The following is a 25,750-nucleotide window of genomic DNA, read 5'->3' on the forward strand; positions in this document are numbered from 1 at the left end:
TGAAAGTTTGAAGTAGTGACTTGTTTCACACATACCTACGCATGTTTTCTCGCTACTTGAGACGCTAGTCTCCCCGGCAACGGCGCCAAATGTTGGCTCTTTCCTACTGCTTTTCGTAGGAAGAGCTGGGTTGGTTCTATGTTGCAGGGTTTCGAGGCTTTTTGTCACCTACAGATATATTGGGATTGTCGTTGTAGTATATGTGTAGCTTAGGACCTCGAGTCGTGTTCCGGTGAGAGACGTAGGCTTAAGTGTGGTAAGCAAACAAAGTGGAGGTTGTAGGGTTTAGAAAGAGTTCAAGGGTTTAGGAGAAGTTCCAGGGTTCAGAAGGAGGTTCCAGGGTTCAGAAAGAGTCCCAGGGTTCAGAAGGAGGTTCCAAGGTTCAGAAGGAGTCCAGGGTTAGAGGGAGGATTCAAGGTTCAGAGTAGAATACATGGTGGAGAACTCGTCTCCTCGTAGATCATGGGTTTAAGGGTTTAGGAAAGTATAGGAGTGGGAGAGGAAGAAGGTGTAAGAGCATGGGTGAAGGAAGAGAAAGAGGAGGAAGGAGGAGGAGGGAAGAGGAGGAGGGAGAGGGAGGAGAGAGGAGGAGGAGGAGGAGGGAGGAGGAGGAGGAGGAGGAGGAGGGAGGAGGAGGAGGAGGAAGGAGAAGGAGGGAGGAGGAGAGGGAGAGGGTGGGTTGCAGGGTTGGGAGGAGAGGGGAGAAGGGTTACAAGGTTAGGACATGCTTTTGGACGTGCAGTGCAAGGAAGCATGGACACTTGAGACAAATGCTTGGAATACCAATGTAGACTCAACACAATGCCCCAAGAGTGTGGGCTTCATTCCATTATGGGGTATTTATAACAAGTTGGAGAGCTTCTCTCTCTGCATGTAACACAAAGTCGTATCACAAAGTTGTAACACAAAGTTGTATCACAAAGTTGTAACACAAAGTTGTGTCACAAAGTCGTAACACATTTCTCTCTCTTCATGTTGAAGATGTAACACAAAGTTGTTACACAAAGTTGTAACACAAAGTTGTAACACAAAGTTGTGTCACAAAGTCGTAACACATTCTCTCTCTTCATGTAGACAAACTTGTAACACAAAGTTGTTACACAAAGTCGTAACACAAAGTTGTGTCTAGAAGTTGTATCATAAAGTTGTATCACAAAGATGTATCACAAAGTTGTAACACCTTCTCTTTCTTCATAAGTTCATGTTGGCACAGAGTCAACAGAGATTCCTCAGAGAGCACCGTCGCATCCCTGCCAGAGACCTGGTTATTCATGAGGAGCAGGACGAGGCGCAGGACCATGAGCACAGAGATAGCCCATCTTGCCAGAGAGCACCGATGGTTCCACCCCGAGGATGTACATATGACATGATCCGGCAACACTGTAGGATGATCTTACACAGAGGCCGTACCCGTCGCTTTATTTCTAGACGACGGAGGATGATGGCAGATTTTCGGAGGAGATTGCTCCATGGAGACTTGGCACCGCCAGCAGCCCACTTGACACTTGCCTAGATCTTCACACTTATGGCAAGAGGCATGGTCGATGGCCATGACTTCCATCATTTCTTTGGATCACAGACCCCTTAGGGAAGACGATGTTCCTCATATTTCATATTTTACATTTTGTATCTAGGATTTTTGTAGCCATTTTTGGCATCTTAGCTGTATTACGATGAGGCCACCTAGTTGGCGCATCGTTGATGATGTATTTTCCTTTCGGATGATTTTGTGTCCCATAGGCCATGTATGGCCTTCCGTGGACCTTTAATAAAATTTCTTTCTTTCTTTCTTTCTCTTTCTCTCTCCCTAAGTCTCCCTCCTCTCTTCTCTCTCTCTCTCTCCCTCTCCCTCCCTATCTCTCCCTCCCTCTAGCACAGAAGTTTCATTCCCTCTCTCTCCCTCTCTCTCTCTCTCTCTCTCTCTCTCTCTCTCTCTCTCTCACTCTCTCTCCCTCTCTCTCTTTCTCTCTCCCAGAGGACAGAGACCAGGAGGAGCACGAGGAGGTCAGAGCTCACACAGGACACATGCCTCCACCCTGTGGATGTACATATGAGATGGTTTGTAGACGCCGCAGGATCTTGTTACATAGGGGACGTACTCGCGATCCAGGATGATGGCAGCTTTTCGGAGGAGACTTACTCATGGAGATCTCGCCCCACCAGCCGCTCACCTCACCTTTGCTCAGATTTGTACTCTCATAGCAGGAGGCAGAGTCAATGGACATGATTTCTAGTATTATTTTGGTTCTCAGACTCCGTGACACCTGGACTTGTATCTTTGCATTGGCATATTGTACTCATCCCCCCATTTTGCACCTAGGGGCGGTTTCCTTGCATCTAGTTTACTTTGTATTTAGGCTCAGATTTGACATTATGTACTTTCACTTGCATTGTATTGCGTAGCACTTAGATGATATTCGACGATGCCTCTTCTTTGTGGCACGTTGATTTTGTGCTATCTTGTATGCAGAGTTCTTGATGTCCCATGGGCCCATTTTGGCCTTTAGTGGACAATAATACACTTTCTTTCTTTCTTTCTTTCCCTAAGTCTCCCTCCTCTCTTCTCTCTCTCTCTCTCCCTCTCCCTCCCTACTCTCTCACTCCCTCTAGCAGCCACGGCTGCCAGGAGACTCTCTTCTCTCCCTCTCTCAGCTCTCTCTTTCTTTCCCTTCCTCTCTCAGCTCTCTCTTTCTTTCCCTCCCTTCTCTTCTCTCTCATTGCCGCCAGGAGACTCTCTTCTCTCTCTCCCTCTCTCAACTCTCTCTTTCTTTCCCTCCCTACTCTTCTCTCTCATTTAAGGAGCCCCTCTTCTCTCTCTTAATCTCTTGTCTCTCTCCCCCTCTCTCTTTCTCTCCCTCCCTACTCTTCTCTCTCATTTCTCATTCTCTCTCTCCCTTTGGCGGCCACGGCCGCGAAGAGCCCCTCTTCTCTCTCTTAATTTCTCTCTTTCCCTCTCTCCTCTCGCCACGTTTCATTCTCTTAAACTTCTCTCTCTCTCTCTCTCTCTCTCTCTCTCTCTCTCTCTCTCCCTTTCTCTCTCTCTCCCTGTCTCTCTTTCTCTCTCTCTCCCGCTCAGCCCCCCCTCTCCCTCACCCGCTCAGCCCCCTCTCCCTCACCCGCTCAGCCCCCTCTCCCTCACCGCTCAGCCCCCTCCCTCACCCGCTCAGCCCCCCCTCTCCCCTCACCGCTCAGCCCCCTCTCCCCGCTCAGTAGTCCCCCCTCCCTCACCCGCTCAGCCTCCCCCTCCCTCACCCGCTCAGCCTCTCCACCTCAGCCCGCCCCTCACCCGCTCAGCCCCTCCCCCTCCGCCTCAGCCTCTCTCTCTCTCCGCCCCTCTGTCTCAGCCTTGTCCCCCCAGCCCGCCCGCACAGTCCCTCTCAGCCCCGCAAGCCCACTCCCTCCCTGCGCAAGCCTCTGTTGGAAGGGAAGGGGGTTTAAGGAAAGTCTTAAACTCCCCCCCCCCGTGTGAAGACCTACAGCAAGTGTCCTTAAAGTGCAGGAAACAGAAAACAGAGTAAAAAGGGGCAAAAAGAGGCAGTTTTGAGAGCAGAGAATTCAGCAACTCCACCATGGCCCTCAGAGGCAGTTTTGAGCAGAGAATTCAGCACTTCCAGGAAAGGAGATGCCACAAACAAGGAGCTCCACCATGGCCCTTCAAGGAGCAAAACTAGAGAAAGATAAAAGCATAGGCAGCAGTACAAGAGCCGAAGAGGCAAGTTCTTCTTTATCCTTAACATCTCCTTCCCCACCACCTCCAATGACCTCCCTTGCCTCCACCCCAACCCTTTCCTACCCACCTACTTTACTCAATCCTCCTGTGGCTCCGACCCCATCTCCTTTACTTCCATCTCCCCCATCACTTCCGGTTACCTCCCTTGCCTCAATCCCAACCCTTTCCTACCCACCTCCTCTACTCAATCCTCCTCCTCCCCCTCCTTCAGCTTCACCTCCTCCTCTTGCTCCCGTTCATTCCTCCCTAGCCCTTTCCCTTGCTTATTCCTCCCCTCTTCTAGTCCCCACCCATCCTCTTCCTTCCTCTTCCTCCCCTCCCCTAGTCCCTACCCATCCTCTTCCTTCCTCTTCCTCCCCTCCCCTAGTCCCTACCCATCCTCTTCCTTCCTCTTCCTCCCCTTCCCTTATTCCCTACCCAGCCTCTTCCCTCCTCTTCTTCCCCTCCCCTAGTCCCTACCCAGCTTCTTCCCACCTCTCCCCACCGACCCTCCCTTTCAGCCCCTTCCTCCCCTAGTGTAGGCTCTTCTTCGGTCCCTGACTCCCTACTTCCTTCTACCGGATCTCTCTCTTCAGGACCTCCATTTTCTGCACCCCTCCTTTACTCACCTTCTTACCCTCTTACCCCCTCATCCTTGTACCCCCTCTCCCCTTCACCCTCCACAGCGGAAGCAGTCCTGGCAGATAATCTGCGCTTGAGAGATTTAGTTATGCAGTGCATGGAGACTTGCAGACTTCAGGGCGCTGCGATTCAGTCTCTCACAGCACAGATACACACACTGACTGATTAGCTATCGACAGTTGAGAGTCATAGATCTGATCAGGACTCCCATATTCGCCAGCTTCATACCAGAGATATTGATCGGGACATCAAGTTACGGACACATGCTGAGCGCATAGTGCAGCTGGAGGCACGCATTCAGGAGCATGTTGTGGCATGCGATGATCGCCTCCAGCAGCTGCATGTAGCTCCTCCAGCTAGTGCAGCAGTTGAGGAGAGGTTGGCCACACTGCAGACAGAGGTACAGAAGACCTCAGAGTGGGTGGACGTTGTGCGTAGAGCCCCACAGGCCCAGCAGACCACAGTCTCTGAGACTATTGCCGAGAGTCAGCGGCGAGCTCAGAAGGCCCTCAACATCCGCATCCGCGGAGTTGAGCGATCAGATACGAGATCAGCCATGGATCAGGCGACAGATTTCATATCTGGGACACTCGGAGTTCAGGATCATGGCATAGTAGCTGCATATCGAGTGGGTCGGGATCCAGCACGGCACCAGCCATCAGATTCAGAGATGCTGAGGCCCGTCTCGCAGTATTACGAAGGAGATCCAGATTGAGGGACCATCCACAGATTCACATGGATGAGGACCTTACAGCTCTTCAGTGGGAGGAGCATAGACGTCTCATTGCACAGAGGGATGTTGCCCGTCGTGAGGGCAAGTGGGCCGTGATCAGAGAGGGCAGACTTTTGATAGGAGCTATGCGATCTAGACCGGCTGGAGCCCACAGTTGACGACACGAGGCCTATGGGACACGTAGCCTGCCAGATAGCTTGAGTTTCGCAGTTTGGAACTGTAATGGTTCCCTCGCAGCTCAGCCTGGCAACTTACGAGAGGCCTTTTTTGATCAGGACATCGTCTTCTTTACAGAGACCCATGAGAGCCCAGAGAGAGGCTTGCCGCAGGTGACAGGGTATGCCTGGGAGTCTGTCTTTCGACAGCAGACTAGACGATCAAGAGGAGTCAGAGGATCTGGCGGTGTGGCAGTTCTTTATAGAGAGCATCTCAGATCGATACTCACAGTCATGAGGAGAGACCATCGGGCCAGATATCTTTGGGTACGGATCAGGAGACCCCCCCTGAGAGACTTGTTTATTGCAGTATGTTACTTTCCCCCGAGACAGTCTCGTTATGCCTCAGATGGACCAGGACAGTCACCTTTTGAGGATTTGTCAGCCGATGTATTGGAGTACTCACGCCGCGGAGAGGTCATCCTTTTAGGAGACTTCAACGCGAGGACATCAGACAGACAGGCAGAGATTTTGGACTTTGCTGAGGATCCAGTCTTAGTTCCAGCTGCCCCAGATGAGAGTTTTCCACGCTTATCTTCAGATAGAGGGGTAGAGGTGACAGATCAGGGACATCGCCTATTGGAGCTTCTCTCATCGCACGGCATGGTCATTTATAATGGACTTCGACAGTGGCTGCATTCATCCACAGCCACATGTTTTCCCTTCGCGGGTGGTGGTACGAGCGTCATTGATTACGTCTTGGGTCCCCCGACTTTAATCCCTTTTGTACATAACCTCACAGTCGACCCTTTTATGCCTTCAGCCGATCATGCACGTCTGCACTTTATTCTTACCCAGATTCCTCATGCCCCCCCTTCTAGACATCATGAGCGTCAGCCATACTATGAGGTTCATTTTGACCACCAGTTTGATGATATTTATAGCCAGCACCTGAGTGGTCTTCTCGGTCCGCACCTTCTCGATGCCCTACCCTCCACACAGGATCGGTGGGACCTTGTACATACCTCCATCATCTCGGCAGCCCACAAGTCCTTCCCCGTCACTTGCCACACATCCAGTCCTCCACCAGTAATGGATGGTATGATGAGGAGTGTAAAGAACTCCGCAGGAAGCTTCGCCTTGAGACACAGGAGAAGTCTCCCCTCCTCATTGAGACCAAGAAGAGTAACAAGCGTTTGGTGCGACGCAAAAAGTGCCAATTTCTAGCCCGGAATGAGGAGGAGCTAAGAAGTTTACTTTTCAGCTGTGATTCCAAGGAATTCTGGAAGAAATTCCTTCGCTTGAAATCTCAAACTCCTCTTACAGACCCGCAGGTTTGGCTTGCCTATACTTCCACTTTATATGATATTCCAGACCAGCAACAGATCGACTTATCCCATGTGCCTAGACCCACCTCCTCTGCCTTATTCTCATCCAATAGTGTCCGAGCAGCAGCTCATCGTTTGAAGACTGGGAGAGCTAAGGACCATGATGGATTGCAAGCGGAGTATGTAATCCATGGGATTGATGCCTTAGCTACAGTCCTCTCCCGTCTTTTTAACGAGTCCATTTGTACAGGTCTTCCACCTAGTTGGCTAGAAAATACTATAGTACCCATACACAAGTCGGGGGATCCTTTGGAAGCGTCGAACTACAGGACCATTATGATTGGCCATGTCATGGCCAAGATTTATGCGACCATTCTAGAAGGACATATAAATGACCATGCCGAGGCAACAGGCATGAGAGCTAGAGGGCAGGCAGGATTTCGTGCAAAGCACTCGACTCTAGATCATATCTTCACACTCAGGGCTTTGATTGAGGAGGCGAAGTCACTTAAGCAACGGCTCTATTGTTGCTTCGTGGACTTCAGAAAGGCATTTGACACTGTGCCGCGTTTCAGACTCTTCCAGCGACTTCGTGACTTGGGATTCAATGGGGAGATTCAATGGGCGATCATGGCCTTGTATGAGAGAGTCACAGGTAGAGTCAGGACACGGGCGGGGCTGTCGGGGGAAGTACGCAGTACGATAGGGGTGAAGCACGGGTGTCCTTTGTCTCTGACACTCTTTGGTCTCTATATCGATGAGTTAGAGATGTACATACAGACGATGGGTGGTACAGGTTCTTTACTGGCAGGATCCACGATACCGATTCTCCTTTATGCAGATGACGTGGTTCTTATTTCTTCCTCCCAGCAGGGTTTACAGGCACATCTCCATGCACTCCACAGCTTTTGTCAGGAAGCTTTTGTCAGGACAGAGGGTTGTCTGTAAACCTTGGGAAGACCAAAGTCATGGTCTTCAACACGTCATACCAGGTTTATAGGAGAGGCGAGTTCTCTTTCACATTTGATGGGCAGGAGGTGGAGCTAGTCAGGGAGTATACATATTTCGGTGCCACATTTAGAGGTCCAGTCTTCACCATGACGCATGCAGCACGAGATAGGATCAGTAGAGGGTATGCCGCCTTGGCTCTTCTCGAGAGGCAGTGTGCACAGTCACATTTTCAGCATCCCGACACGAAGTCCTTACTTTTCGATACGCTGGTGAGACCTGCAATCATGTATGCTAGCCCCTTTTGGGTAGGAGATCTCAGTGTTGCAGATTGGAGACGAGTAGAGAGGTTACAGATCATCATGTTCTCCAGATTGATCAGAGCGAAGCCCACGGTACCGCATCAGATTACGTTCGCAGAGTTCGGAGCTACACCCCTAGCGCTAGATGCAGCATTTCAGTCAGTTACATACTTGCATAGGATCAGGGCGCTCGGAGACTCAGCAGCAGGCAGAGCACGATTACCGTGGCTAGCACTGACATCCTCGCAGATGTTAGCGGAGAGAGGTCATACTTTTTGTTGGTACCACACACTCTCCACATGGCTCACCTCGCTGGGCTTGGATATGGATAGGCTGCCACCATTTCGATACAGCATAGATGCCCCTCGCCTCCCTCTCACTCGATATGAGCTCAGCCAGGTTATCAGGGCAGATTTGTTGCAGCTACACACGTTTCGCACTTGGGTTCATCCCACGGAGCTTCCTACGAAGATGGCCACATATCGTGACCATTTTCTCAAGATTTCAGAGGATGGCTTCATCATATCCCCAGGATATATCGGCGTTCATATGTCGCACTCACTCAGGATTGTGCCTTGGGCCAGCTCAGGGTATCTTCCCACAGATTAGACGTTGAGGCCGGCAGGATGCGTCGTACAGCTACCGGACATAGACCCAGGCGAGAGACTAGGATATGCCCTTGTTGCACTATGGGGGAGGTGGAGACTGAGGGAGCACTTTGTTTGCAGATGCCCTTTATATTATGAGATCCGTGGCAGATTTCACCGTTTATTTGGGCACGGATTTGGACCTCTCTCTCGGATTATGGAGTATGAGGATCAGTATTGCTTAGCGTTGTTCATCAGGGAGATCACCAGATACAGAGAGCACCGTCGCATCCCTGCCAGAGACCTGGTTATTCATGAGGAGCAGGACGAGGCGCAGGACCATGAGCACAGAGATAGCCCATCTTGCCAGAGAGCACCGATGGTTCCACCCCGAGGATGTACATATGACATGATCCGGCAGCACCGCAGGATGATCTTACACAGAGGCCGTACCCGTCGCTTTATTTCTAGACGACGGAGGATGATGGCAGATTTTCGGAGGAGATTGCTCCATGGAGACTTGGCACCGCCAGCAGCCCATTTGACACTTGCCCAGATCTTCACACTCATGGCAGGAGGCATGATCGATGGCCATGACTTCCATCATTTCTTTGGATCACAGACCCCTTAGGGAAGACGATGTTCCTCATATTTCATATTTTACATTTTGTATCTAGGCATTTTTGGTACTCTATTTCATTTCATTTTGTATCTAGGATTTTTGTAGCCATTTTTGGCATCTTAGCTGTATTACGATGAGGCCACCTAGTTGGCGCATCGTTGATGATGTATTTTCCTTTCGGATGATTTTGTGTCCCATAGGCCATGTATGGCCTTCCGTGGACCTTTAATAAAATTTCTTTCTTTCTTTCTTTCTCTTTCTCTCTCTCTCCCTCTCTCTCTTTCTCTCTCTCTCCCTCTCTCTCCCTACTCTCTCCCTCCCTCTAGTAGCCACGGCCGCCAGGAGACCCTCTTCTCTCTCTTAATCTCTCTCCCCCTCTCTCCTCTCTCTTTCTTTCCCTCCCTACTCTTCTCTCTCGTTTAAGGAGCCCCTCTTCTCTCTCTGAATCTCTCTCTCTCTCTCTCCCTCTCTCCTCTCTCTCTTTCTCTCCCTCCCTACTCCTCTCTCATTTCTATTTTCTCTCTCCCTTTGGCGGCCATGGCTGCCAAGAGCGGGGTGACCTAGGAGTGAACATGGGTGACAGAGAGGTGAACATGGGGAGGTGACATAGAAGTGAACAGGGGTGACCTAGGAGTGAACAGGGGTGACCTGGAGGTGAACATAGGTGACTTAGAGGTGAACATGAGGAGTTGACCTAGAAGTGAACATGGGTGACCTAGGAGTGAACAGGGGTGATCTGGAGGTGAACATGGGTGACCTAGGAGTGAACAGGGGTGATCTGGAGGTGAACATGGGTGAACAGAGGTTCAACCTGAGTGATACGGGTGGAGGGATTAAGGAGAAGTGTGTGCCAGAGAAGGCAAGGGCTGTTTCCGTCTTGCCAGAGAAGGAGAAACTCAGTTTTTATTGGTCTCCCACCAAAGAGTGCAACTGGGCAAAGAGTAGAAGCTTGACAGGGTTAGGAAAGGGAATACATTGTTATTGTTTTTTTTTTAATAAATAAAAATTCAACTAATAGGAATGGAAATCCTTATCCAAAGAGAGAGAGTCAATGTGGATGATACTTCTTTACCCGTGAGCCATTTACATTTGCTGGTAACTTCTTGCCCTCCAAGGTGGCCAAATAAACCCCTCCACTGGGAATAATCCTTGTGATAAAGAAGGGCCCTGTCCAGCCACTGACAAATTTGGGTTTATGCTTCAGGAACTTACTGGAATATAACAAGACCAAGCTGCCAACTTGAAATTCCCTCTTCTTGAGATTTCTGTCATGCCATGCTTTCTACTCATAGGGCATAACCGCCTCCAAGCCGTAAACTAGGTGGAATGGTGAATATCCAGTGCTAGCCTTGTATGCTGTTCTGTAAGCAAAAAGAGCGGCTGGTAGTAGAATATCCCAATCTGCCAAGGAATGAAGGCATAACCAAGCCACAATATGAGACATGGTCCGATTGGAGCTCTCGGCCAAACCATTGGCTCGAGGGTAGTATGAACTAGAGGTCTTGTGAACAATTTGCAGTTGGGTGATGAGGTCAGTAATGACATCATTGAGAAAGTGGGTACCTCTGTCACTCATCAATTCCACAGGACATCCAAACCTAGAAATGATTTGATCATACAAGAATGAGGCCACAACTTGAGCAGTGCAGGTCTTCGTGGCCTTAGCCTCCACCCATTTAGTGCCATAATCAGTAGCAATCATAGCATACTTGTTCCCTCTTCGAGTTGCAGGAGAGATGGGTCCGACAAAATCCAATCCCCATCTATAGAAGGGTGGTAACAGGGCTGGATGGCTGAAGGGGAAGGTACTCCCGTCGGGAAGGCTTCGGCCCCCCTCTTTGACATGAGTCACAGTGGCACACATAAGCATAGCAGTCTTGGAATAGCTTTGGCCACCACAACCCAGAGCGCATTATCTTTCTAGCAGTGGCCTCTGGTGCCATATGACCTCCCCCCATGAGCCTCCTGAAGAATGGCTTGTGTTTCACGAGGGAGCACACACCTCCTTAAAATGTGGTCCTTCCCCAACTTGTACAGCTGACCGGCAATCAGTTTGAAAGGAGCAGCCTGAACAATCTGCCTCCGCTTTTGTGCTGGAGTTAACCCTTTGGGGAACTCCCCTGTAGACAACAAGTGTACAATGTTTGCATACCATGGGGGAAAGCAGTCCACAGCAAACTGGCAGTCATCTTTTGGTACTGTGGCACCGACACGGAAGAGGCCCGCATTTGGAAGGTCATCATCAACTCCTGTGGCTGCTTCGTGAAGAGATCCTTGACAAGTGGTCTGCTGGTTGATGCAATCGGCCTGCTCTCACTAGGATGTCAAAGTCAAACTCTTGAAATAGAAGAATCCACCTGCTCACTCTCCCCCCAAGCGTTGGTTTGTTTAGTAAGTACTTGAGAGCTTGATGATCAGTAATGATGATAAACTTACTGCCCAAGAGATAGTGCCGATACTTTGTCATGGCATAGACCATGCCCAAGCCCTTGCGTTCAGTGGTGCTATAGTTTCTTTCTGCTCCATTGAGTTGTCTGCTTGCGAAGTACACAGGTAGGTCGAGTTTGTGCTCTTCGTCTGGTTGGGCCAATATCACCCCAATCGCTAGCCCACTTGCATCTACATGCACATGAAAAATGACATCCCATTGAGGTTGCCGCAAGATGGGTGCCTTTACTAGACAATCCTTGAGGTTGTCAAACGCCAGTTGTTGAGGTGCCGACCACTTGAAGGACTGCTCCTGCCGAAGGAGTTCTGTCAACGCCACCGCTATGTCGGCATAGGACCTGATGAATCTTCTATAATAACCCACATGTCCCAAAAAAGACTTGACTTATCTGGGTGTGCAAGGAATAGGCAAGGTCAATATCACTTCCACCTTTGCTGGGTCCGTGGTCATTCCCTCAGCCGAGACGATGTGGCCAAGGAGAACCCCTCGCAAGGCGAGGAAGAAACATTTGTCCGGATTCAAGCACAACCTAGCTTCTCTGCACTTATCAAAAACCCACCTCAACTTACTCATGTGATCAGTCTGAATAGCATGTTCGAGGTGAGAAGCATTCTTACCATTGAACACAGAGAAGTCATCCAAGAATACCTCAAGGAACTTTCCGATGTTCTCTTGGAAGAGTTTGGTGATAAGACGTTGAAACATGGCCGGTGCATTGCATAGACCAAAAGGCATCATCCGGTAAGCATAAGTTCCCCATTGGGTGACGAAGGTAGTCTTTAACTGATCTTGCTCTCGCACCCGAACCTGGTTATACCCACTGTATCCATCCATGAAGGAGTAGAGAGCATGACCAGCTACGATTTCTAGCACCCTGTCAGTGAAGGGGAGGAAACCTATCCCGACGTGTGGCGGTATTCAAACTCCTATAGTCGACACAAACTCAGAGTTTTCTAGTCTCTCTTTTGGGCACCACTACGATGCCACTAAGCCATTCGGAGTAGTCAATAGGGTAGATCAACCCTGCTTGCTCCATCTTTTGAATATCAGCATGGACAGCCTTGCCATAGTTAGGATTCATGCGATATGGTCCCCTGATCACCGGCTCTGCTTCCAGATATAGATCGATGCGATGTTCCATGAACTCAGTGGGTACTCCCTTTAAATCCTTATATGATCAGGCAAAGACATCAACATACTCTTGAAAAAAATCAGACAATGCAGCAAGGAGATAGTCATGTTCCTAGACCCAACTGGCTACCTTAAGATGTCGTGGTTGGTCTTCTGTCCCAATGTTAAGATACCTCCAATCCGTGGCATGGTCAACCTGAGGTATGCTTCCTGATGTGGAGTTGTTCACTTCTTCTACTCCCACTGCTGGGTGCGCAGGAGAATCATCCACAGAAAAATCCCCCGCTACTTCTTCCATCTAAGAGCTCGGATAGGACGGTTGGGTGTGTTCTGGAAATGGTTGAAATGTAGAGGCAGCACTTGGGCCCATTCTCTTCTTTTCTTTTTGTGTATGGTAGTCCAACCACCTCGTATGTAGTTTCGGGAACCTCCTGTGTCATTGGGGGGTCAGCTTCTGACATATATAAGTCGAGTAGAACAAGGTCCGCGACATCTTCTTCTCCCTATATGCTGTGGGCTTGCCTTGAAGGTCTGAAGTTCCAGACTCCAGTGTGAATGTGGATGGCTCCTTCAAATTGTCCGGTCTCTTGACCCCTCCTAGGTTGGTCAGGTTGCACAATGGATTCAATAACCCTTCCAAGAGTCATTTCCGGCACCGCCTGCCTTTGAATGACATCAGTAAGTAGGTGGTCATCCTCTTCTTTTGCAGATCTATGAGTGTCTTCTCCAATACCATCATTGTGCTCAGCCAGCCCATGATCTATGTGGTCATCTTCTTCTTCCATAGATTCATGAGTGTTCTCTTCAGTACCATCATTATGCTCCGCCAGCTCATCATCTTCTTGCATAGCATCCTCTTCCTCCTCTGTTGTGACCCCATGGTCATTTTTTTGGTGTGAGGAATCCATGTCGTGTGCCTCCATTGCTTCCATTGCTGCTTCATGGTCTTGTCTTTGAGTCACCCTGCTGGCCTCCCCACCACTTGGTCTGGTACTTGCGGACATCATTCGCTGATACATGTGGGGATTATTAAGAAGACCAAAAGGCATCCGTTCATACATGAGATCAGCCAAACCAGGTGGTGAAGAGGCTTCCTGGCTCACCTCTTGCGCATTCCGTGAAGTACCAAGATGGGCTTCAGGATCCTCTTATGGACACAACTCCACCATGTTGATGGCTAAGGATCCCAGGGCCCCCATCCAATCCAAGATGACAGCTTCTTCCTCATCTGGTCCAGCATGTTCCAACAAGTACGTCAAGCTCTCACCATCATCTCGTGCTGCTGTTACATAGGTTTCATCTTGGAAGGGTGAGTCCTCCACATAGGCCAACTCTTCTTTCTGTAGGGGCCAATCTTAAAGTGCCCATTGCTCCTCTTCCACCCCTTCTTCTTCTTTAAAATCCTCTTCCCCAAGTTCCACAGGTCGGTGACGGGCCCTTCCAGTAACCATGTCTATTTCTAAGGATGTGGATCCCAAAGGCAGTCAAACTTCATTACTTGACCAATCTTGAATGACCTTTGCTGAGCGTAACCATGCTCTACCAAGAAGTAGAGGATAAGTCTACTCACCCTGCGTCATATTAAGTACAATAAAATTGGACAGGAATGTAACTCCCCCAATCTTCATGTGAACACCTTTGACAGCCCCCATAGGCTTCACCTTGCGTTGATCCGCCATGCGTACTTGAAAACGTACGTCAATTGTCAATTTCAAACCCAGTTGTTGAAGAGTACCTCTCGGCATGATGTTTACTGCTGCCCCACCATCCAAGAAAACATCTTTCAGCTCCACCCCATTGATCTCCACTGCGAGCGTGGGACTTTGTTCACATGTGAGGGAGGCATAGGCTGAGCAATTGTCTAGTGTTACTCCATCTTGAACTGTTACTGTCTCTGGTGTGGGCCCGCCCTGAACAGATCCCCTTTGGCGCCCTCCTGGCATGCAATTCAAAAATGCAATAGTCTGATGCTTGATATGTGGAGACAATTGACAGAGTTGTTGTAAGGTGATATTGGGCCTAAAATCCATCAAGTCATCCATCAAAGAATAGGGCTGCATAGTAGCAGCAGCCTTTTGTGCCTTCATCCGCCGAGCTTCTGGCCGAGGGTCGAAGCTCACGCGAGGGAGAGGAGGTGCCTCTGGATTCTCAATCAATATTTCCTGTGGTGACTCTCCCATCACCCATTTCCCCTTTTCTTGGGCACTACTAGGCTTCACCCCTTTTTCCTTCTCTTGCTTCATTGTGCTTCCTGAGTGGAAAGTGGATGGGCCTGCCTGCGACTCCTCACGTTTTTGCCCTAAAGTTGTCACTTCCGTTGCAAACCTCACTATTCTGGACTTGCGGGAAGGGAACTGAGGTGTGACGCCTTCATCTTCAGAACTGGATTGAAGATCTTTGGTGACACTACTGACCACCTCCTGGTACCTTGAAGGCATAGATTGCTCACTTGGAGCTGAGGTAGTTTTAGAGCTATTGATAGGTCTTGATGGCTGTGGGGCCCTTCAGGTCCTTTCTAATCCAGTTATAGGAGAGGACCAGGGTGATGCAGTGCTATGCCCATTGTCCACCTTGGAGGAAGGAGGTGGGGATGCTCCTCTAGTGATTGAGCTGGTATTAGTTGGTGATGAGGCCTCCGATATTGATGTTGAGTCATCCTTACTACTGTCACCCTTCATTTGTGACCTAGTCACAGCTCCCAACACTGCACCAATCAAATGGGGTTTGTCACCCTCCCCTGCCACTACTACATCAACCATGTTGACTTGCGATGTTGATTCCCTTCTGCCATTGGGACAATCTTTGGTGTAGTGGTCATTTGTGTTGCACTGTGTACAAGAGGGTCCCCCGAATGGTTGTGTACAATCATCTTGGTAATGGCCGTACTCGCCACATCTATAGCACATGATGGGCCTACGAAAGTTGGTACTCTGCCTCCACGTCCACCTCGGAACCCACCCCGTCGACCACGGATATAAGGGGGTCCATATCCACCCCTTGACATAGGTGGTTGATACTGTGCATAGCAGGGTGGAGGATAGAAGTATGGAGCCCCAAATTCACTAGGAGTAGGAGCTTGGAGCAAAGGAGGATTAGGAAGTAGTGGAGGTGGAATGATAGGATGGGTGGGTGGTTCAGGTGCCTTCACAGGGGCTGAAACTAGGGGTACTGGCCCTGAAGTGGTCGGTGCAGCTTTGTTGATTGTAGCCACCAGTGGTTCTCCAATTGGATACTCCAGTAGAAGCTTCCTCAACCCCTTAAGATACCTACACTCGGAGGCATCATGTCCATGAATTTCACAAAATGTGCAAAAGGAGGTCGGGGTGGGTACCTTACACTTCGATGGACATTCCCAGTAGCCATGGCCAGAACCCCTTTCAGTCGGTGCACCAGAGACCACTTCTTATCTGAGCTTGAAAGGGTGACGGTCCATCCACTTTTGTTCTATCTTTTAGACCTTCTTTGATTTCTTCTAATTCCTTCTTGAGTTGCTGCCATGCCTGTGAGCCCTCTTCTCTCGGAAGTTGGGCGGTCTGGGAGGGTGTTGAGGCGAAACTTAACTGGGACCGTTCCATCTTCACCGCTTCCCTCAGAAATTCTTGTAGTGAGGCATGCTTAGTGAGTTTGTCAACCAGCCTTATAGCAATGGTGGAGGGTAAAGCCTTCAAAAACCACCCCTTCATGACGGCGTCATTGGGTGGCACTGACATCTTTGCCACCAAGACCCTCATCCTTGTGTACATCTCAAAGATGCTCTCTCCAGGCTTCATGGTGTGAGTGGATAACTCTTGGACAATCATGTGTTCGAATTTTTCCAACTTGAAAGTGCGTAAGAATTCCTCCCTTAGGTCTGTCCAGATCTGCGGTCCGGAGGAAATTGACTGTACCATACATCCGTGGCATCCTCCAATGATGAGGGAAAGATGTGAAGGAACGCATGCTCATTCTCCACACCTTTAGCTCTACATGCTGTGAGGAACTTCCTCACATGAGCTTCCGCATCCTCATGGAGGTCGCCTTTGAACTTTAGAGTCTTCACGTGGACCTTGTTGAGTAGCTCGAGAAGTCTAGCTCTGTCTGGAGGACTGAGAACGGCCATCCCCACCCGAGAGGTTGGAGAGGATGCAAGAGTTGGAGGGAGTCCCGATGGGGTTGTAATGAGTGTTGGTGCTCCCAAGGAGGAGACCACCCCGACAACTCCTCCTGTGGAGGACCACAATGGAGAAGTCACTACTGATGTAGTCATAGAGGAAGTGTACCCAGATGGTAGGGCGTAAGTGGGGGGTCCCGGTGTTGCAGAGGGAAAGGGTGAGAACATGGAAGATGTGGGGGTGAAAGAGGATGGGAGAGCATTTGGGAAAGAGAGGGACAGAGTTGAAGTCATGGATGAGTAGGCAGAAGGGAAGGAAGGAGGTGGTGGAAAAGGCAACACCGGTGTGGATGGAAAGGGAGATGAAACCATCATGGCAAGTAAAGGCATGGCCGGAGCAAAAGTACCCCCCAATGGAATAGATGTAGAAGAAGGATTAGCTAGGAGCCCGGAGCTATGCATAACAGATGAGGTAGCAACTTGTCCACAAGAGGTTGAGGCGGGAGCAGATGGAGTCACCACTCCTGTATAAGAGGTGGTTGATGAAGACATCGTTGCAGGAGGAGGACAGGGGCTGCCTTGACCTTGATGAGTCCCTGAGGAGCCCTCGTCCTTAGTACCCTCTTCTTTCACCTGTTCTCCGCTTTGCATTTCTTCTTCTCTGGAGTCTGGATCTGACCACTAGGATTCCTGTTGATCCAAGTCAATGAGAGTGTCGATGAAGTTACTTACTCTGGCTACTGCTCCAATGGGCTCACTTTATGCTTGAGTTTAGGACTTCGCAAACTTACGTCGCACGTAATGCTTCTTGTACCTAGTTTGGTCTGCTAGAATTCTTTTCTCCACTCTCCTCAAGTACCTCCTAGTTCTCTCACTAGCTCCTTCAAATGTTTCAGAACTACTCGGCAAAAGACCTCTCTCTAGGACCCTAGATCACCACTTCACTCGTGCTACTCAACACCAGCAGTGTCCCACCGTGATCGCCATAAACTGTCTGGGGGGGGAGGGGGGGGTTTCGTAACACTTCCGGAAGTATTACCGGAGGCCTAGGGCCACTGGTGCGAGAAGCGAGTAAGACATGCCATAAGTGTCACTGATGGTACGTAGGCGAGTGCTTGTCGATGGTGTCAACTATGTGCAAGCGGTAGATGGTGTTAACTATGTGCAAGCAGTACAAGTGCTGAAGTGATGTGAGCAAGAAGAAGACCAAAGCAGAACAACATCATGAAAGCCAACCCTCGACATGAACGGCAAAGAACTTCAACCACATGACACAGGTCCGTTGTACCAGGTGAAGGGAGAGGAGGGGAGGAGAACACAACGGAAGGAGATTTTAGAGTAGCGAGCAGAGATGGGGAGTAGCATAACTCATTAGAAAGCAAGATGACTGATATACCCCCAGAAGATACACACGAGGCGAGCTCTTGACTCTAGCCTCTCACTCCTTCACTCACGCCTCTCGCCCCTGCCAGAATGTCCCTCCCCCTTTCCCCTTTCCCCCTCTTCACCTTCTCCTCCTCTGCTCCACCCCCCACTGCCAATCTCGTCTCCTTCTTCCTATTGGATGTCTTCTTGCACCCTTAACCATCCTTATCTATTCCACCGTTTGTGGGCCACTCTGTCCTTGATGGCTTCCGCAACACTCCAGCCTGTTCTGGGTCAGTGAATCCCGTGCTCCATGTGTTCTCCTGTCTATTCCATGCGCTCCTGACACTAGTTGGTTGCGAGGGTTGGTGCACCACCTATACCTCTTAACTGTTGGACTGCTTCCCATGTGCACCAACAGGTGTATCCCGTGTACCATTGCGCCAGTACTTCCCTCTGATCGACTTTGACCATGGTGAGTCGAGGTTGAGGTTTGGCACTCTTCAGTCATGTATTGCTTCCGTCATACCCAAGTCATGTCCAGGTCAAGTCATGTCCAAGTCATGTCCATGTCAAGTCATGTCCAAGTCATGTCCATGTCAAGTCATGTCCAAGTCTGCTGTTCCAGAGTGACCAAGATGTGAACACGCTGCGACTAGGTATGACCAAGGTCTAACAACTTGGCATGTTGCTGAGGTGACCATGACGTGACCCAGGTGTGACTCTTGGTGGGTCGCCATAAACTTTGAGTACAACATCCTTCCTTTGTAAGGCTGCCACTTGCCGACGGATACCGATCTCTCGCCTGAGTACCTCACCTCGCCGAGCACTAGCAACGGAGTGTTAAAAGTCGCTGATACTGGCAAGTGCTGTGGCCACATGTGAAGGATCGCCCCCCCCCCCCTGCATATGAGAAACCCAGATCTCCAACACTGCCTCTATGAGAGTCTCATTTGTGTACAAGGCGTCGGGTATCCTGATACTGTGAGACCGTCCTCTCAAATGAGGCTCTGAGATGGACAAAATTACCGGAAAATGGTCTGAAGTGGAAACATCAGGTGCAATGCAAATTGTCCCCCCTCTATCAAGAGCCCAGTCACCCACATATAATGTGTCAATCCGAGCATGGATAGGCATCTGCACCCTATGGTTCGACCAGGAAAACAAAAGTGACTAAGACTGAATAAGAAATGGATCATCTGACCAAACATCTCTGCCATTGAACCTGAATAAGAAGGCATCCCAGGCTGCTCTCTCAAGGGAGTGGATGCCACGTTCTCTGCCCCCTTTCTTATCAGAAGGTGCCTCAACCATGTTGAAGTCACCTCCAATAATCCACGTCCGCAATGTCAGCCCACGAGAGCAACTCTTTCCAAAACAAAACACGGCCCCCTCTGTTGTTCGGAGCATAGAGGTTGAGGAAACCAACCTTACGTTCGTCAATCAGAAGTAAAACCCACTGGGCCCTAGAGGGGGTTATGGTACCGTGTCCAATGACCAGAGGGAGAATAGAATCTGAAACTGAAATGCATGTACCTCCTCTGGTTCCCAAGGCAGGAATCTCTGACATCCAGTTTGTGGTTCTGAAGAAAAAGAATGTCTAGGGAACCACCTGAAACACGTGGATGGAGCTGATTCCTGATCAGCTGTCTGTGACGGCAATGAGGGATGCCACCCAATCCTTGTATATTCCAACTGGCTATCCTCATCGGCGGGAGGAAGTGGGTTGGAATACCTTACCCGACTTGGTCGCGGAAAAAGAAACCTCTACCAGAGCAGACCTCCTGCCATACACACGAGGTCCAAGGGGAGGAAAGTCCACAGGTGAGAGAGGGAAGGATCTCTCAAGAGGGATGCCGATAACTGGCTCTCCAAAAGTAGAGGGTACAAAATCATCATCTGGGAGGCTAGAGAGTTCCTCCAAAGCAAAAATGAGCCAGTCCTGGGGAGGGAGTACGAAGGATTCCTACTGAAGCAGGAAGAGAATGTAAGACCCCCTTCCCTCTGTCCAAAGAGGGAGGCACCTGTATTGGATCCTGATCAAAAAGTGGTGCGGACTAGATGCCAACAACCTGGGCTGCTGAGGAAGGTACAACCTGATCCAAGGGTGGAGTCAAACAAGGCTCCTGAACACTAGTCTCCTCCCGAGGCTCCAAGGGGGTAGCCTCCGAAGAGGTGGAGGTGTGAACTAAAGTAGAGGGCCTACGGAACCCACCGTGGGCCAGAGGTGGTGCGGGGTGCAGAATGGACTCGAGTAGCCCTAGGAGGGGGGGGGGGGAGGAGCCTGTGTTTGAGGCCGTGTCTGTGGAGCGGTAGGTTCTACTCTTGCTCTCTGTCATAAGCTAGTACGAGTTGCTTGCTTTCTGGGCCTCTTTTTCTTCTTTGGGCAATCTCTGGCGAAGTGCCATGAGGATCTGCAAATCCTACACTGGTCCTGCCGACCTGCAACCTCAAATCTCTGGCGGAAGAAAGACCCATCGGGTCGCTGTAGCATGATGTGGTCATCTGAAATATTGGGGTCGTGGACAATGACCCTAACCCTGGGTACCCCATCCATCCTGACCGCCTCAGCAGCCGAAGAGGGCTCGCCAGGGAGAGGGGGGATCTCTGCTACCACACCAAACCTCTCGCCAATAACTGAAAGAAGCCGATGATAAACTGAGGGAAGACCAGGGAACCTGATGAAAACAGAAACTCCCTGCTTGTCCTCTTCAACTGGGTCAAATCCCAGTTGAAAAGGAAACAAAAAAGTCCTCCTGTAGCCTAGAAGTAGAAACCAGGCCTGTAGTAGGTCTCTCGTGACATCCGGGGAATCTAGGCACACCTGAAAGAAACCCCGTCCCAACAAACGAACATCCTTGAGGTGGGGGGCGAGGTCCTGAGGAAGCGTCCCCGTGTCTGAGGCCGTGTCTGTGGAGTGGTAGGTTCTGCTCCTGCTCTCTGTCATAAGCTAGTACGAGTTGCTTGCTTTCTGGGCCTCTTTTTCTTCTTTGGGCAATCTCTGGCGAAGTGCCCCGAGGATCTGCAAATCCTACACTGGTCCTGCCGACCTGCAACCTCAAATCTCTGGCGGAAGAAAGACCCATCGGGTCGCTGTAGCATGATATGGTCATATGAAATATTGGGGTCGTGGACAATGACCCTAACCCTGGGTACCCCATCCATCCTAACCGCCTCAGCAGCCGAAGAGGGCTCGCCAGGGAGAGGGGGGATCTCTGCTACCACACCAAACCTCTCGCCAATAACTGAAAGAAGCTGGTGATAAACTGAGGGAAGACCAGGGAACCTGATGAAAACAGAAACTCCCTGCTTAGCCTCTTCAACTGGGTCAAATCCCAGTTGAAAAGGAAACAAAAAAGTCCTCCTGTAGCCTAGAAGTAGAAACCCGGCCTGTAGTAGGTCTCTCGTGGCATCCCCGTCCCAACAAACGAACATCCTTGAGGTGGGGGGCGAGGTCCTGAGGAAGCGTTGCCAGCATCCGATCTCTAGCTTGTGACCTGGAGGGGTGTGAGCCATGAATGCGTGCGAAGAGAGTCGTGGAACTGCTGCAGCTCGTCTTTTGAAAAAGTGACAGTTCTCGCGGCCGGTGTGAGCGGAGACGGATTGATTGAATGGGAACCCATTCGTCAATCAAGGTGTGTTGGCCGATTCAAACACAAAAAATAAAAAACTCGGTCCGCTTTCCTGAAACCCAGGAGAGCCCTATAAGAGAATAGGGGTACTCCAAATGAAGGAGTGGGTGAAGGAAGAAGGGAGAGAGAAGAAGAAGCCAAGGAGGAGTCAGCAAGGGGGCAGCAAGGAGGAGGAGGGGAGAGGAGGGGAGGATAGAGGAGAGGAGGAGAGGGGGAGGAGAGGAGTAGAGGAGAGGGGAAGGAGGAGAGGAGGAGAGGAAGAGAGGAGAGGGGAGGAGAGGGGGCCAGGAGAGGGGGGGGGAGCAAGGAAGAGGAGGGGGGAGAGGAGGGGACGGGGGGGGACGTGCAGGCAGTAGCACGGGGGAGTAGGCTGCAGCGGGGGGGGGGGAGCAGACTGCAGCGCAGGGGGGAGAGGCTGCAGCAGGTAGGAGGGAGGGGCAGCGCGCAGGGGAGAGGGCAGCGCGGGGAAAAGGAGGGGGCAGCAAGGAGGGAAGGGAGGGGCCAGCGAGGAGGGAGCAGGAGGAGCAGCAGGAGGAGCGGGGAGAGGAGCAGCAGCAGGGAGGAGGAGGAGCAGGAGGGAAGGGAGGGGGCAGCGAGGAGGGGAGCAGCAGGAGCAGCAGGAGGAGCGGGGAGAGGAGGAGCAGCAGGAGGAGCAGGGAGAGGAGGGGAGCAGGAGGAGCCGGGAGCAGCAGCGAGCGTTCTACATTTTGTTGCTTTCCTTTTTTGCCATTATCGAACATGCAAAGTTTAATATCAAAGTTTGTGCAAATCTGTGTAACAGAAGCCAAAACAACTTAACAAACAAGGAATCCAAAAAAAGGGGTTATTGGGTGTTGATCATTATTGAGTCTCAATTTTTATTTGCTCCAAGGATCCATATGATGATCATGATTGTATATCCTGTTTTAATAAGTATGAAGGGCCATCAACATTGACTGTGCAACCTTTAAAAATTTCAGATGCAGGAAAATCTGGCCAAGATGTGTGTATATATCCACATGTCAGTCTCTCAAATGGCAGATAAGTTTTTTCAAGAGTTACGAAGAAAATATTACATAACCCCGAAGTCTTACCTTGACTGTGTCAATTTATACATCCAACTGCTTACCGAAAAGCGTCAAGAATTATTTACATCACAGGATCGGTTCTTAAATGGTCTTAATAAACTGAAAGAAACAAATGTCCTGATCGAGTCGATGAAGGTACAGTTAATATCAAATTGTGATACTGTTTTCCTTCTCTTTAATTTACATCTTTCAATCTCACTCCACAAGTTCTCACATTACAGTTTATACTGTTGTCAAGTTGTGATACCGGTTTCCTTAGTTTTAATTTATATCTTTCATTATCACTTAACAACTTCATTCACTTATTCCTCGATTTCTCCTAAGTATTCTGCTATTATCTGTGCCTTGAATTATCAATGTGATGATGTGTAAACTTAAAATAACTGAGAGACTCTCGAGCTGCTGCTCCTCCCCGTTCCCCTGCTGCTCCCCCTCCCTCAGCCCGTCTCTCTCCCCCCTCAGCCTGTCCCTAGCCCTTCCCTGCTGCTCCCCCCCCTCCCCCCCTGCTGCTCCGCCCCCTCCCCCCCCTGCTGCTCCGCCCCCTCCCCCTGCCTGTCCCTCGCTCCCTCCCTCTGCTGTCCCGCCCCCTCTCCCTGCTGTCCCGCCCCCTCTCCCTGCCTCCGTCCCCTCCCCCCTGCTGCTCCGCCCCCTCTCCCTGCCTCCGCCCCCTCCCCCCTGCTGCTCCCCCCTGTCCCCTGCTGTCCCGCCCCCTCTCCCTGCCTCCGCCCCCTCCCCCCTGCTGCTCCGCCCCCTCTCCCTGCCTCCGCCCCCTCCCCCCTGCTGCTCCCCCTCTCCCCCCTGCCTCCGCCCCTTCCCCCCTGCTGCTCCGCTCCCTCTCCCTGCCTCCGCCCCCTTCCCCTTGCTGTCCCGCCCCCTCCCCTGCTGTCCCGCCCCCTCCCTGCTTGCTCTCCCGCCCCCTCTCTTCCTCTCACTCCTCCCTTTCTTCTCCTCTCCTTTCCCCTCTCAGCCCCTCCCTCCCTCTCAGCTTGCCCCTCTCCCCTCTCAGCCCCAGCCCCTCTCCTCCTTCCCTCCCCTTCCCCCCTGCTTCCTCTTAGCCTCCTTTCCCCTCCCTTGCCCCTCGCAGTTTTTTTTGGAACGGAAGGAGCTTTTTTTTTTCTGTTCGAGTCGGCCTCCTCACCTTGATTGGCGATGGATTCCCCGTCAGCCAATCCTACTCCATCTCCACCGGCCGCGAAAACTATCACTTTCTCTAAAGACAAGTTGCAGCAGCTCAAGAAGGATGTAGAGATTGAGTGCTCTACCACTTTGCTAGCACGCATCTTCGGGTCTCACCCTTCCAGATCCCAAGCCAGAGACTGGATGCTTGCGGCTCTCCCCGTTCTTCTCGCTCTTCATCAGGTTCCCCGGGCTTCCCCAGGTTTACCATCGACTTCTTTCTGTTATTGGGGAGCATTTTGGCGCAGTTGCTGAGATCCCACCCCTCCCTGGGTTGCCATTGACTGCAGCAGAGGCAACCAAGGCTGATGGGGTTCCTAGAGTTAGGGTCCTTTGCAAGGATCCTAACCTCGAGATGGACCACGTCATGATACAGCGCCCGAATGGTTCCTTTTTTCGCCAGAGAGTGGAGATTTCAGGCAGGCAGGACCAGTGCAGGATTTGCAGGACCTCGGGACACTTTGCCAGGGATTGTCCCAGGAAGAAGAAAAGGCCTGAGAAGCCCTCTGGTACAGCTACCACCTCAGGGCATCGACAGGGGGGACAGGGGGGGGGATTAGACCCGGCACTTGCCCCTCGACCTCGACAGAGGGGTGGTACAGGTCCAGCTCCTGCTCCTCGTTCTTCATGTGGCGGTCCTGCTCAGTCAGGTGTGGTGGTACAGGTCCAGTACCTATTCCTCGGCCTCGTCAGGGGGGTGGTACAGGTCCTTCACCTGCTCCTCGACCCCCACCTCCCTCAGGCACACGCGACGCTTTACAGTGGGTTCCAGTACGTGTGCAGGTCCCTCCTTCAGTTCACGAGGGTACTTTAGTAGACTCTGCTTCACCTCGAGCTGTCCTTCCTGTCCCACCTTGCACAGTCCGAGACGCTGAAGCTTCGACCTCCTCCCCAGTTGCAGCTTCTTCCTTAGATCCAGCACTGCTAGATGTTCCTCTTGAGGACGGAGAGATTTCCGCGACTGGGCAGACACCGGGTAGAGAGCCTTCCTCACTCCCTCCCTTGGACAGGGGGAAGGGGATAGCTTACACTGTTGATCCTCTTCCCTCACAAGGGATCCTTCGTACTCCGGTGTCTGGATTGCTCCACAGGAACTCGTTTTCAGCCTTGGCAGAGAGTTCAGATTTCCCAGAGGAGGAGTTTGTGCCCGCTACTTTTGGGGAGCCAGTGGTTGGATTTCCTATTGACAGGGCTTCTTCTTCAGGTGCCAGGATTCTTTCCCCTATTGACTTTCCTCCACTGGGTTCCTTCCCTCCTTCCTCGAGCAGGAGGTCTTCCCCTGTTGAGGGGTTTGTTTCCGCCACTAGGTCGGGTAAGGTGTTCCACTCTACATCCTCCCGTCGATGAGGATTATCAGTTGGAACATACAGGGCCTAGGTGGCGTCCCACATCACCGCCGTAGACAGCTGATCCGGGATCAGCTTCATCCAGGTGTTACTGGGGGTCCCATTGATATATTATTTATTCAAGAGCACAAGCTGGATTATAGAGATTGTGCCAAGTCAGGCAAGTTGCTTTCAGGACATACCTTTTGGTCGCCTGCTTTGGGCACTAGGGGTGGCACTTCTATTTCAGTTTCGCATTCGGTTCTCCCCTTAGTTGTTGGGCACGGAGTCATTATCCCCTCTAGAGCTCAGTGGATTATTCTTTTGATTGGAGGGCGTAAGGTTGGCTTCCTCAACCTATATGCCTCCAACATTAGAGGGGAACGTGTCCTTATGTGGAAGACTTTGCTCTCCTGGGCCCCCATTGTGGATTCTTGGGTGATTGGAGGTGACTTTAACATGGTCGAGTTACCTTCAGACAAAAAAGGG

At 51.0% G+C, this 25,750-nt stretch overlaps 1 protein-coding gene across 1 annotated transcript in view; it reads left to right on the top strand.

Annotated features, from left to right (window-relative positions):
• LOC147898637 (uncharacterized) overlaps positions 1-25,750 on the top strand; it is a 510,556-nt gene that overhangs the window by 208,033 nt on the left and 276,773 nt on the right. Inside the window, exon 10 of the mRNA XM_087379736.1 lies at positions 22,653-22,895. Within this exon, the coding sequence (XP_087235862.1) occupies positions 22,653-22,895 (243 nt within the window). The remainder of the gene's footprint in view (positions 1-22,652; positions 22,896-25,750) is intronic.

This window comes from Dipteris shenzhenensis, chromosome 9 (assembly GCF_047967505.1).
Source record: "Dipteris shenzhenensis isolate YYH24624 ecotype China chromosome 9, Dip_SZ_1.0, whole genome shotgun sequence".
Taxonomy (NCBI): Eukaryota; Viridiplantae; Streptophyta; class Polypodiopsida; order Gleicheniales; family Dipteridaceae; genus Dipteris; species Dipteris shenzhenensis.